This window comes from Kockiozyma suomiensis, assembly GCF_038497685.1.
Source record: "Kockiozyma suomiensis strain NRRL Y-17356 unplaced genomic scaffold V2V93scaffold_9, whole genome shotgun sequence".
Taxonomy (NCBI): Eukaryota; Fungi; Ascomycota; class Lipomycetes; order Lipomycetales; family Lipomycetaceae; genus Kockiozyma; species Kockiozyma suomiensis.
Window position 1 is genome coordinate 644983 of NW_027117672.1, and position 12890 is coordinate 657872.

General features: G+C 44.9%; 6 protein-coding genes across 6 annotated transcripts; 3 read left to right on the plus strand and 3 right to left on the minus strand.

The window, feature by feature from the left end:
• Positions 1-1012: 1012 nt before the first annotated feature.
• On the minus strand, positions 1013-2492 carry V2V93DRAFT_372078 (WD40-repeat-containing domain protein). Its single transcript, XM_066910666.1, has one exon. The coding sequence runs from the start codon at positions 2459-2461 to the stop codon at positions 1130-1132; it is 1332 nt and encodes a 443-aa protein (XP_066765107.1). The 5' UTR covers positions 2462-2492; the 3' UTR covers positions 1013-1129.
• Positions 2493-3240: 748 nt separating this feature from the next.
• V2V93DRAFT_325877 (armadillo-type protein) lies at positions 3241-7231 on the plus strand (the record flags this gene model as incomplete). The annotated part of the gene is made up of 3 exons (XM_066907513.1): positions 3241-3473; positions 3530-6906; positions 6975-7231. 3 exons carry the CDS (start codon positions 3241-3243, stop codon positions 7229-7231), a joined length of 3867 nt encoding a protein of 1288 aa, XP_066765108.1.
• Positions 7232-7412: 181 nt separating this feature from the next.
• On the plus strand, positions 7413-8672 carry V2V93DRAFT_372081 (thiosulfate sulfurtransferase RDL2, mitochondrial). The gene is made up of 2 exons (XM_066910667.1): positions 7413-7824; positions 7905-8672. The coding sequence occupies exons 1-2, from the start codon at positions 7558-7560 to the stop codon at positions 8226-8228; spliced, it is 591 nt and encodes a 196-aa protein (XP_066765109.1). The 5' UTR covers positions 7413-7557; the 3' UTR covers positions 8229-8672.
• On the minus strand, positions 8235-9252 carry V2V93DRAFT_372083 (uncharacterized protein). The gene is made up of 2 exons (XM_066910668.1): positions 8544-9252; positions 8235-8474 (listed from the first exon to the last, which is right to left on the minus strand). Exons 1-2 carry the CDS (start codon positions 9151-9153, stop codon positions 8332-8334), a joined length of 753 nt encoding a protein of 250 aa, XP_066765110.1. The 5' UTR covers positions 9154-9252; the 3' UTR covers positions 8235-8331.
• Positions 9253-9861: 609 nt separating this feature from the next.
• V2V93DRAFT_372085 (uncharacterized protein) lies at positions 9862-10809 on the plus strand. The gene is made up of 2 exons (XM_066910669.1): positions 9862-10394; positions 10451-10809. Exons 1-2 carry the CDS (start codon positions 10107-10109, stop codon positions 10679-10681), a joined length of 519 nt encoding a protein of 172 aa, XP_066765111.1. The 5' UTR covers positions 9862-10106; the 3' UTR covers positions 10682-10809.
• Positions 10705-12771, minus strand: V2V93DRAFT_372087 (eukaryotic translation initiation factor 3 subunit D). The gene is made up of 2 exons (XM_066910670.1): positions 12463-12771; positions 10705-12377 (listed from the first exon to the last, which is right to left on the minus strand). Exons 1-2 carry the CDS (start codon positions 12677-12679, stop codon positions 10852-10854), a joined length of 1743 nt encoding a protein of 580 aa, XP_066765112.1. The 5' UTR covers positions 12680-12771; the 3' UTR covers positions 10705-10851.
• Between the last annotated feature and the right edge of the window lie 119 nt (positions 12772-12890).

The following is a 12890-nucleotide window of genomic DNA, read 5'->3' on the forward strand; positions in this document are numbered from 1 at the left end:
TCGAATAGAGGATGATGACTGTCTTATCTACGCTTACTGCTGACTCAATCTATACAAGAGGCTGAGAGATAGTATCAGTAATGCCGAATGTGGCGGCTCCTTGAACGGCGATATTGTAGAAAATGCTTGCTTTTGCAGAAAGGAATTAGTTGGGGTACAATTCTTGGCGTAGACGGATTATGCCGAAATATTCTGAGGAGCCGCGCACAGCTGAAGGCGATATAGAGTCCAATTCAAAACTTTGTTTGCGAGGCTCTCCCGATATATCCACATCGAGTATATTTGCTAGTAAACTATTCGTTGAATCTTGAAGAAAGTTCAGGTAATTTTGTTGCTTATGTTTATCCAGTGGATATTGAATATCTTGTCTTGCTGTACTTGACGTTGTGTATAGATAATTCTTATTGTTTTTGCAAATAAGCGGTCTCTCTTGACCTCCATTCTCTTTTCTCTATTTCTCACTACTGTTCACTCACAACTCTGTGCCATCCACGGCTTTCCTGATGCGCAGCTGCTAATGCAGAAAGCCGCTTCTAACGCCGTTTGCTTGAGTGCAACTCATCCATGGCATTGACGAAGCTTTGAAATCGGCTGACGCAGAATGGCTATGACAATTGAAAGAGATCCTTCTAACCCACCTACAAGTCAGTCAACTCAAGTCAAACGGCGCTGACTTCCAGGATGATTGACGAATCATCGGAATTCTAGCTGTTACTTGAGTTCACTGAGATTCATTGTCAGTCACTGCTGTTCTACATAAATCTACCGACATCGGCGAGACTTTGAAAGCATTCGTTGCATCAATAGTTTATACTACAAGCTAAAACCACGCCGTGCGCCATACACTCTGGCGCCGTAAAAAGGCTGACTGTGAAGAAGCTCGTCTACCAGGATGCATGGACTTGATAGAATTTATTGGGTTAGGAAACCTTTTGCCGTGCATCCGTATGCCATCTGCCTCTCAAACTGTATTCAAAAAGTGATACGCGAATTGCTAAAGTTCTATCCGATATAATGTAAATGCACAAAGATTATTGTCTGAGAAGCTGAGAAAAAAAACTCAACAGCCGCACAAATAAATCTTAGATTGATTAATTGCACAATAAATTCTGTTCTTATATACATCTTTCTATTTGTAAACAAGTGCAACTCCTTCATCCGAAGCCGTAATTAGCGTGCTGCCGTCACTAGACAAGGCAAATCCCAACACGCCACTAGAATGGCCTGTTCCCTTCCACTGCTCCTCACCCGTTCGCACATCCCACCGCCGAACACATCCGTCCATGGACGAGCTTACCAATATAGCTGAATTCGGTATGAACTCAATCTTTGTCACTGCATCGCCAACTTCTAATGTTCTTCGTACACGCCATGAGCCAGTGTCAAATAGGCATATGACACCGGCGACGAGACCGACGGCGAGAATACCGACTGCTTCGCACCATGCCATACCTTCAACTGATTGATCAGCTTCCGCCATATCAGTACTTCCGGTAGCTCCGAGCACATCGACCGTTGCAATGACTGATCCGGTTTTCGTACCAACAATAGCGACTTTGCCGTCAGCAGATCCGACTGCGACTGATGTTCCCGAAGGATGCAGACTCATATTGATCCACGGCGCCTCGTAGTGGAACTGTACAGGCGTGATTTTGTAGTTTTGTACTGCCGACGGAACGCTCCATGATATCAGCACACCGTCATCGGCAACCGTGACAAGATTGATCTCTTCTTCGTCACCTTCCGCAGGTGCCTGTGTAGGCGGTACAAATACGCCAGCCGTGCAGACACTGCTGTGTCCGTACAGAGTACACAAAACCTCGAGCTTCGGCAACAGTGCGTAAACCCACGCCGAACCGTCATTTGCGCCAAACGCAAAGATCGACTGCGAAGGATGGAAAGTGATCCAGGTCACCTCCTCGACTTCTTCGACCGAGTCCCAAAATTCCCATTTCTGTCCCCGCGCTCGCGCTCGCCAGATTCGAACGCGGCCATCCATACCACCTGTAACTAGCCACTCCCCATCTGGAGAAAATCCACCTGTAACAAGCGAATCCGTGTGTCCTGTGAGGGTAGTTACTAGCTTTGGCGGTACAGAGTGGGAAGTCCACACGTAGCCTGTATCATCTCCGCCACCGGTTATGACAAGCGGCAATTTTGGATGTACGCCCACTAAAAAGATCGAGTCTGTGTGTTTGTCAAAATAGGTTGTCGAGTTATTTGACATGTCAATTTCCTCAACAATCTCTCCAGGTACATCTTCACCCGCGTTGTCTTCATCATCAACGCCTTCATCATCATCGTCATTATCATCATCATCATCCTCGAGGTCCGACATTGGCGCGTCTCCGTCCGCTTGCTCGTCATCTTCTACAACGTCAAACGCAGCCGACGGATCCAGGTACGCCTCCTCTTCGTTACCGAAATTACCTATGCTGCTCGAGGGCTCGTTGGGATCCATGTGGGTAATTACTGCTATAGTAATATTTTTATGACAAATGGAAAAAATCGATGACGATGAAACTTAAATAGCCAAAATTTGGATATGAGCCGCAGCAAAATTCAAATTCTTTGTAATTTACTTTGATACACTGTTCTGTTTTATTCCGTTTTAAAAACTGGTACGTGTATGAGCTCTTGAGAAAGATATATAACGATATAACTGATTAGAGTCGACGCACATAGAATTATATTGCTTCTCTACTCTCCTATAAATAAGTGGGCACTACCTACAACACGCCAAAATTGCTATCCAGGGTCAGCACTAGGATTTGAATATTACTTTTATATAAGAGATAGGCATGCCTGAATTATATAATCAGCGTTTCTTCTCCAATTCTCCTTTTCTCTTCTTCTTTGCCAATACAGTACCAACTCTACAACCCTCTTATATAAGTAATCCTTACATGTATATCAAAGTCTGACCCGCCTAATCCACATAGTTCAGGCTGCTTTATGTTCTTTTTTTCTTTTGACGTAATCTGTCTCCACATTGCACTGCTTTACAGAATGGTAAACTGAGGAGGGTGAGAAGTTTTTAAAAGTCGCTTGGAGAGTAGTTGTTGTAAGTAAGCTTAAGTTAATATGAATTTGGTTTGTGTGGGCTCCCGCGTGAATTGCCCGTACCCTTAATCCGTTCACCGAGAGATCATAGTCTCCGTCAATTGCACTACCTATTCCTGAGAACAAGAGCACTCCAAGATTTATCTCTGACTTTATAGATCCAGTGGAGATTGTGCAATGACGTCGTATGCAGTGGGGAGTCCAGTGGCTATTCAGCCTCTGCTAGAGAAGCTATCATCTGAAGACTCAGATTACAGATTCATGTCGCTTTCTGATTTGCACGGAATACTGTCCAACAAATCGGTCTCGCTTGCCAACGACTCGGCTACCACAATCAATCGTATATGTGATGGAGTTTTGAAGAGTTTGGGCGATAATAATGCTGAAGTTCAGAATCTTGCTGTAAAGTGGTGAGAATTTTTTTTAACGGCATTCTGATTCTATTGCTTGTGCTAACTAAAGCCAGTCTCGCACCTTTGGTATCGCGTATCAGCGAAGCCCAATTGATTAGTATTCTTAATCGGCTTTCTGCCGTTGCACCTTCGGAGTCAGATCGCTCACTTAACAGCACCGCATTGCGCTCAATCATAAATAATGTCCCAGTGACCGCCTCAACTGGCAAGTTATTCATCGCCCGTCTATTGCACACCCTTTTACCTAATCTGCGAAATTCGACAGAAAGTGTCGATGTACTGGTCGATCTTATCAATCGATTTGGATCGTCAATGACCGACTCTCAAGTCAACGAGACGCAAAACTCAGTTGTTGGCGTGTTTGAGACGGGTAAAGGTTTAGTCCGCAAGCGCTCTGTCATGGCTCTTGGGGCATTGTCGCGTCATTTGCCTAGCAACCAATGGAACAATATATTGATTTATCTCACGACTTCGTTCTCGAGCAGTGTTCCGGCTGATCGATTAAGGATCCTCATCCTGGTGTGCGGTACTTTGTGCAGATCGGATCGCGCACGTCTAGGACCGTATTTGCCTAGTCTGGTGCCAAGCGTGGTTAAGGCACTTGATGTGGATGATGATGATGTGCGAGAGGCCTCACTGAGTACGCTCGATATTTTCGTTTCGCTGTGTCCATCTCAAATGGCGCAGTTTACGGGCGAGGTGATCGCTGCGGGCACTAGATTTATCAAGTATGATCCAAATTACGCATTTGAGGAGGAGGGTGATGGTATGATCGTTGATGATGATGATGATGATGATGATAATGGAGATTACGATGGAGAGGACGAAGAAGAGGATGAGTTTGATGACGAGTTTTCCGATGATGACGATCTAAGCTGGAAGCTTCGCCGTGGAGCCGCCAAACTGTTTGCCTCGCTGATCCCGAACCTGAGCCCGGAATTGCTTTCCCAATTTTTTGGCTCAATCGCTCCGCTGCTTGTTTCTCGTTTTTTGGAGCGCGAAGAGACGGTTCGGGTTGAGGTAATTAATGCATTTGCTGTCCTCGTCACTCAAACTGCGCGGTATACGCAGCTACGTTCGACGTCTCCTAACCCTTCTCTTCCTCTTAAACGCCGCATGTCGGATGTGGACGACATGATTATTGACAGGGACTCTGAGTCAGATCCGCGAGTTAAACTCTTCAAACTCTCTGGACGCGTCTTCAAACTTCTTTCCCGTCATTTGCAAAAGACTCCGAGTTTAAGCACAAATCAAGCTTGTCTGGCCGTTGCAACAGAGCTAATGACTACGCTATCCAGTTTACCAAATGAGTTCAATGCGTTTGTGCCTGCTATCGAGCAAGCTATGGCGCAGACAACGTTGCGTATGAACGTCATCAAGTTTGTCGATACTGCCGCTGTGTGGCATGGATCGCGCGGTATTGATGGACTTGAAGAGTATTTACCCAAGTTGGTGGCCATTGTTTTGACTGCAGCGGACGACAAGTTTTACAAGATCTCATCAGAGGCCCTGGTGGCCGCAGATTCGCTTGCAAAAACGCTTGCCTTACGCGAAAACGGCGGCGGTGAAGGTGGTAGTCCTGCCTCTGCGCAGTGTCTCGACCAGATCCACGAGGCTGCGGTACAAAAAGCTGCGGGACCAGATATCGATTTGATTGTACGCGAGAACGCGATGATGATTATTGTCTGTATGATGACTCTTGCTCGCAATACATTGTCTGTGACCGAGTTCGCGACCGATGCTGAGATTCTATATGATCGCCTCAAGAACGAGACTACGCGTCAAGTTGCAATCTTGGCGATTGAAAAAGTAATTGAGGCACCAAGGATCACTGCTGATGATTTTAGCGAACGATGGATTACCGAAGTCTCCAGTGAACTTGCATCACTTTTGCGCAAAGCTGATCGAGAGCTGCGCGCTTCTTCTTTGGCAACACTGAAGGTTGTTGTTGAGAAATTCTCACAGAAGATCTTGCCGGACACGGGTGTGTTGATTGTCAATATCTTGCTTGGTGTATTGTTGGAAGATAGTCTGCAGTTCCTGGCTCCGTCTCTAACGATCTTGTCCACGCTTGCGCCACTCATGACGGCCGATCTGCAAATTACAATTTGTGAATCTGCTGTATCACTTGTGTCTAAACAGATTTCTTCGTCTGCGTTGAAGCCGCTTCTTTTGCTTTTGGATATACTGTCTAGATCTGGACATGCAGCATCATTGTTTAGCCAGCTACAAAATGAAGAGTCGATGATTACATCACTGGGAGCGAAGGCTCTTGCTGTGGTGATTGTCAGCGGAGGGCTCGCATCTGAGCAAATTCCGCGTTTGAAAAAGAGTGGGTATGAGGAGACTGACGGGGAGGCGGTACGTGGAGTGTTGATGGTGCTTGGTGAGATTGCTGCCGTGATGGATGGCGCTGCACCGGCTGATCTTGTACCAGTCGACATGCTGTTTGACCGATTTGCTGATCCTCGAGACGAGGTGCGAATCACAGCCGCGCAGACGTTGGGTATTGTGGCTGCGCGACGTGTTACAGAATACGTCCCGCTTATTCTCGATCGACTGACTTCCGACTCTGGTGTTGCGAGAATGCTCGTGATTGCGCTCAACGAGATTACGGTATTCTGTGGAGCCTCGGATGACGATGATTTGGGTTTGAGCAGCAGTAACGCTGACAAGGCTAGTGTCCTGGCCCCTTATGCGCCTAAAATTTGGACTGAGCTGTTTGCACTTGATATGGGTAGCTCTGACTCCGCATCAGCAGTAAGCGAAAAGGACAGCGTGAAGTCTGTTGTGGGAGAATGCATTGGTCGCCTGGCGCTTATTTCTCCGAGCCAGTTTATTCCTGATTTACAGTCGAGGCTTGCTAATGGGGATGCCGGCACTCGCAGCATTGTAATTACTGCCGTACGATACATGTTGAGTCAGCCGCAGTCCGAATCGATTGAGCTTGTGTCGAAGATTTCGGAGCATTTGCGTCTTCTTCTGGCTGATTTTTTTGCGCTGCTGGAGGATTCTGATATTGATAATCGCAGATTAGTTGTGACTGCAGTTTCGGCAGTGGCGCGCAACTACCCCAGTTTCTTGACTGCTCATTTGACTAATGTTCTGAACTTACTTTTTGTGAATACAGTTCCGCGACCGGAATTGATTCGCGAAGTACAGATGGGTCCCTTCAAGCACAAAGTTGACGACGGCCTTGATGTTCGCAAAGCTGCTTATGAATCAGTTTACGCTATTGTGCTTGCATATTTCGAATCCGATGGTGTGGGTGCTAGTGATTTAGGAGGGAAAATTTCAAAGGAAGATGCCATGCTTGATAAGATTGTTGAGAGAGCTGCGTATGGATTGAAGGATGATCATGATATTAAAGTGATTAGCTGTCTTATTATTGGAAAGATTGCACAGATCGACTGCGGTGTCATTGGTGCCGGTATGTCAATTTCCTTTTTTTTTTTTTTTTTTTTTTTTTTTTAATTTGTTTTCACTAACGATTGACAGACCTTGATACTCTTGCAAGGGAATTTACTACTTGTCTTACGATCAAACTCAAAGAGACGACAATTAAGCAAGAAATTGAAAAGACAGGTGAATTGCAACGTCGCGTAGGAGCAGCTACACGCGCTATACGGGACGCATTCGCCGCACATCCTGACGGTGCGGTACAGAATGCTGCGTGGGAAAAGTATATAAAGGAAGTCTATCCTGGGAATAGTAATGCTGTTGGTGAGCAGGCTGTTACTGGTGGACGAGGGTAATTGTGAGTTGAAATATATCAATATTTACGTTTGTATAGATGAGATGAGATGAGATGCGATGTTATGAGGTGCGAATTATATCAACTTAATAAAAGTTTTTTTTTTTTTTTGGTTTAAACTTCTTTTTGAATTGTCTGATGAGACAGTCAAATCTGATGTGGAAAGCAATATTAATGACGGCCTGATCTTTCTCAGACCTGGCTCTCGGTTTCCCAGGCAAACGAATGAGCCGCAGCCATGAAATTGCAAAGATATTACACATGCCAGCGACGACACACATCGTAATCAACGACAATTGAGATCAAATTCTACGTTCAATATCTACAATGGCATCCTTTTCTTTTTTCAGTACTTCAACGCGTTCTTTAGGCCGTGCGCTATCTACCGAAATGGTCTCTGTCGCGCACTATCTGCCAGCTTCGCACAGGTTCCTCTCGAAAATTGCTTTTCGTAGCAGTGGCACTTCTATCAGCACCAGTTTTATTAGCGGATATAGAGGAGAGGTGATTGCGAGAAAAAGTCCGAATTTATGGAAAAGATTTGAGTCTGGTGTAGCGGGGTATAAACCTCCTATTCAGTACGTTTACGAGGATGCAAGTACACCCTTTTTTTTCTTTTGATTTCAAATTTACTGGATACGAATGGAGGATGAGCTTACATTTTCGTGAAACAGATTAAGAAACTTAGTCAGGATCCATCGCCAGATAAAATTTTAGTTGACGTTCGCGAACCAATCGAATTACAACAAGAAGGACAGATTCCAACCGCCATAAATATTCCCTACAAGTCCTCTCCCGAAGCACTTTCGCTTTCAGAAGCTGAATTTGAAGACAGATTTGGATTTGAAAAACCGTCAAAGGATAAAGAACTTGTGTTTTATTGTCTTGGTGGAGTCAGATCCGATTATGCGCAGCAGTTGGCTGGTGAATTTGGTTATGACAAGAGAGGAAATTATGCTGGATCGTGGGAGGATTGGGTAGCACATGAGAAGAAGTAGTTTGCACGGGATTTAATATGATTTCGTATTGAAAATCAATTCCTAGTAATTATCAATAGAACAGAACGCCAGTTTTTATTTTACGTCATATATATACAGCTCATCACTCCTGAATAGACCGAGCATAAGGGATCTTCTTTCTCTCTTTTGCAATATTTTTCTTACGTCGTCTCTGGATCGCATGGTCGACATCAGATTTCTTCATTTCGCTGAATTTTTGTGTTAAGACAAGCTTCCTCTTATCGGCTGTACGAATCAGTTAGAACAAAAGTTTTTTGGATAATCATCTTCATTGAAACAGAAGAATCGGCTCACCTTTCTTTAAGTAAAATGGCTTTTTTCCCTGCTTTACTTGTTCTCGTTCAGCTCGTTCAGCTTCTTTAATCACATTCTTTTCGAATTCTTTCTTCTTTGCCGCATTGTGCTTTGACTCTAAACTCTGACACTCTTTCTTTAATTTTGCAACCTCAATCGGATCCCGAGCTTTACCAATCTGCTCTTTTAATTGCTTTATTTCTTGCTCGCGGTATTCATTCAAAAATCTGTAATTTTTGCGAAATTGAGTGTCGTCAAATTTGCCGGATAGAGATTCAAATCGCGGATCACGACGAACTATTTTAGGTACTTCGACCACTTCGCGAAATCGGGGAACTGGCTTTTTAGCAGATACTTCCTGTGGAGCATGTTTTGATAATCTCTTTAGTTTTCTCTTTGGTTTCTCTTCTAGACTAATAAACTCGTCATTGTCTTCAATATTCTCATTGTCACTGTCTTCGTCTTCTTCGTCTTCTGAAGATTCTTGTTTGTGTGATTGCTTGCCGGTCTTTTGGTATCTTGAGTTAGATTTTTGTGATGGATTAATGTGACTTCTGAACGGTTTCCGCTTGATTTTTTTTGTCGGTTTGTTGGCTTGTTGGGCAGCCATGGTTGGATGCTAAAAACAGGCGGATGGCAAAAGTGGTGGTTGGAATAAATTTCAGGTTTGGGAGATTTATCTTTGACGAGGTTTATAGCCTTTTTTTCGATGATTAGTTAGCAATCTACATATTATTTGATTATTTTTATTTGATTCAATTTATACATGTAATATTTTATATTAAAATTGTTGTTTATTAAAATCTATAATCACTTATAACACCAGTACTCAACACTCTCAAAATCTAAATAACTTTTTTCAAATATTGCTTCAAACAATCGTAAACACGATATGAAAGACTCAAAAGAAAAAAAGTAAAAACCAGTATTCTTAGTCAACAACCACTCCATAATAAAATAGAGAGGTTTGCGTCAGTTGCCGGTAGTGCAATAGCAACGACACGATGCACACAATCAATAGGCAAGCCCAGCGGATTGCGTGCCGGGGGACAAAAATAAGAGTAACATTAAAAGACACGAATAGTGTCGTTTCAGTTGTTACACTGAAAAGAACAGATACTACACTTGATCTAAGCCAAAAGGCAAAGAGAGTTAAAAAAAAAAGAAAAAGAAAAGCAAAGCTTTAGGGACCAGCGCCCTCTTTTATAGATCTTGATCAAGAACAAGGGTTGGGGCTGTTCTCAAGCCCTACACTTAGGGTTTAGTATTTATAATATACCATTCTCAGACATTTGGCATTTACAATCGCAAACTGAGACTGCAAAAGAGCAAGAATGCGTATCTATTTTCACTTCAATGAGTTTTAGGAGCTGGTCGACTGCAAGTGCTCGATTGCCGTAATTTCTGTCCTACTATAAATAGCCCAAATAGGTGTCGGCAGCCATCAATTCATGACATACTATGCGGCTCTGATGGGAGAGGCCTCGACAAATCTAGTTTACTCCTTATATATCCACGACCGCCATCGCCACTTGTCCATACTTTACAATATCCTCAACACAAATGACATCTTACCAAACAAAAACAGCACCAACAAATTATAATGACGCGCTACCAATTCATTTTGCAAGTGCCCAGCCGTCGTCTCTTGGAGGCGGAAAATCCAGTGGATCACTCCACAGGCAATTATTGAATGTTCAGCAACAGCAACAGCAAACTGAGGTCCTCGTTATCCCACCCGCGACAAGAGGTGCAGTATTTGACTCGATAGAACCGAGCGAATCTGATAAATTCATATCGGTTGAGCAGACTTCTTTGGACCTTGAACAGCTACTTGCGCTTCCCAACGCAGTTCGTATTCACTCATCCAACTCACATATAAGTAGAAAATTATTAACTTGCCACAGATTCCAACCCGAGAGGCAACGCACTACTGCGCAAAGTTGCGAAATTCAGTCCCATCGCTCTCGCAACCACATCTACAAGAGTTCAGCGCTATCGTCGAAATCGTGCTTAAGGGCGATAAACTCGCGGCAAGAGGACGACTAGTCAAGTTCATGATGGTTGAGAATGGAGTTGCCTCGGCATGGGGAACTGCTTTGCGGAGAATTATAGACGGCGTCGAGATTAGTTTATAAATTATTTCGCATTTTAAAGGAGTTTGGCATTGCTTTTTTTTTTGCTGTAACATATGTTACACCTCATTCAAAATTTGTATTGTAGGTAATAGCGTTATATGTAAAAAGTACTTTTATGAACAGAAAAACGAATCAAACACGAAGAAAAAAGCAACAACTCGATCAAATACTTACTCTTCGTCCTTGTCAGCAGCATCAAAAGCATCTTTCGGCACATCGTACAAGCGAATAACCGGTTTGTTAGGATCCTTGACAATAACGTATTTGCCCTCAGGAAGCGCCATGCACATATCAATAATCGACCGCGCAATACCCCATCCATTCGCAACACTGAAGTTCATCTGGTTGGCAAACTCCCGCGGTTTATATCCGACAACGCCAAGCACGACATGACGACTCTTGTCGCGCGGGTTCGCGCGAGACACAAAGCCGAGCTTCATTTGCTCTGCACCAGCGAGAATGCTCTGCACAGTCCAGCGCGCCAATTTGCAACTGTTATTCTTCATCTCAGTAGCGACGACGGCACCGCGCTGACTGCTAAATTTGGAACGCCAATCAAGGGCACCGCCAGCACCAGGGGCGCGTGTGTCAAACTCGTTGAGCGCCTTGATGGTAATAAACGAGTCTTCGCCAGACGCGTTCTTGATCGCTCCGTCAACTTCAGTACGGACAATCAGGTTAAGCGGCTCCTCCTCATCCTGCGCCGAGAGGTTGAACTTGCGGTACCTGTAACCACGCGAGGCCAGCGGTTCAGTCTCTTCATCCGGATTGTAGAACGGATTCGGGTGCGCAAATTCATGCTTAAACTTCTCGGACTCGGTAACTGCCTGTGCGGCAAAGTTGTGGTTGATAAACGTAGCCTCGAGAGCGAGCGACGACGGAGAGTTGATTGACTCCTTACCGTCTGCGGCCTCGACAGGCGGCTCGATTGCGTTTTCGTTGACAGAAACGAAATCGAGGGGACTGCCGTCGCGCTTGTCGAAAAACAGCTTGTCACCTTCACGTGTGACGACGATATCCCACGGATTCACAGATCGTGGGAAGCACATGAGCATACTGAGGATCGAGTCAGTGGCAAAGACGGTACCTTCATTCTTCGCGGCAAGCTGCTGAATAACAGGATCATCAGAAGTGGTAGGATTATAAATCAGAGCGTCGATAACCTGCAGTCTCCACTCAGATGATGCGCCAGGTCGGTCAAGACTCTTGTCGTAGTAGTATGTAAAACCATAAGTGTCAATGTCCGCGCCCTCCTTGATATCCAACGACAGCTTCTGCAGCCGCGTAAAATCAATTTCTTCAAGCATCTTCCACTCAGGCTCAATAACAACAGAAGAATCACGCAATCGCTGAGGCTTGTCATAATCCTTCCAGCCGAACCGCCGTCCACCAGCGGCTCCACCCCGCTGTCCACCCCGCTGTCCTCCGCGCTGACTATCGGCGCCTCCACGGCCACCATACCGCGAAAAACCTCCGCGGGCAGACTGATTACCACCTCGAGTACCCCCACGAGCGCCACCGCGAGTATTGCCTTGCGAGCGAAGCACGAGACCGCCACGACCTTGGCCGAATCCGCCTCCACCGCGAGGCTTGGCTGCTGCGCTTCTGCTGTCGACTACAGAGAAACTAGCTTCATCATCCTCATTTTGGAATTGGAAGTTCGATACAGTGCTGGCTCCATAAGCCTGGTAGGGATCTGCCGTGAAAAATAAAAATTAGCAACTTTAAACCTTTTTTTTATTTTGGTAATATTGGTAATATATGATTTCCAGAATGCGTACCTCTATGATTGCGTCCACCTTGACGACCACCGCGTTGATCACGTCCATCACGTCCGGGCTCTTGTGACCAGTCAGCAAGTTTTCCAAGTTTATCACTCTTCGAGAACGGCGCGAACGGAGCGTCCTCAAATGAAAGACCTTGAGTGCTCGCCTCGGAGGTCGACGGGCCCCACGCAGAGCCAACAGGCGGCAAAGATGGTAACGTGAACGATGCCATAGTGTTCTTCTGACTTGTCAATCAATGTACGATTCCGTAGGCCAAGTGACTACAGATTGAACTTGATTAGGGAAGGGAAAAATATGTTAGCTGTGAGAAGGAGGTCTGAGATGGTGAGGCGCGTGAAAAAAATTCAGTACGAAAACCTCAACTGCGAACAGTGCCTCGTCTTTTGTAATATATATATATTTGAAATGCTGAACTTTCTCTA

Bases quoted from the DNA above. Each gene is read 5' to 3' on its own strand.
- V2V93DRAFT_372078 (XM_066910666.1), bottom strand. From the start codon at position 2,461: ATGGATCCCAACGAGCCCTCGAGCAGCATAGGTAATTTCGGTAACGAA.
- V2V93DRAFT_372081 (XM_066910667.1), top strand. From the start codon at position 7,558: ATGGCATCCTTTTCTTTTTTCAGTACTTCAACGCGTTCTTTAGGCCGT. The intron at 7,825-7,904 runs GCAAGTACACCC...TTCGTGAAACAG, and splicing joins TTCAGTACGTTTACGAGGAT to ATTAAGAAACTTAGTCAGGA.
- V2V93DRAFT_372083 (XM_066910668.1), bottom strand. From the start codon at position 9,153: ATGGCTGCCCAACAAGCCAACAAACCGACAAAAAAAATCAAGCGGAAA. The intron at 8,475-8,543 runs GTGAGCCGATTC...TGATTCGTACAG, and splicing joins GCCATTTTACTTAAAGAAAG to CCGATAAGAGGAAGCTTGTC.
- V2V93DRAFT_372085 (XM_066910669.1), top strand. From the start codon at position 10,107: ATGACATCTTACCAAACAAAAACAGCACCAACAAATTATAATGACGCG. The intron at 10,395-10,450 runs GTTCGTATTCAC...AACTTGCCACAG, and splicing joins TACTTGCGCTTCCCAACGCA to ATTCCAACCCGAGAGGCAAC.
- V2V93DRAFT_372087 (XM_066910670.1), bottom strand. From the start codon at position 12,679: ATGGCATCGTTCACGTTACCATCTTTGCCGCCTGTTGGCTCTGCGTGG. The intron at 12,378-12,462 runs GTACGCATTCTG...TTTTCACGGCAG, and splicing joins AGGTGGACGCAATCATAGAG to ATCCCTACCAGGCTTATGGA.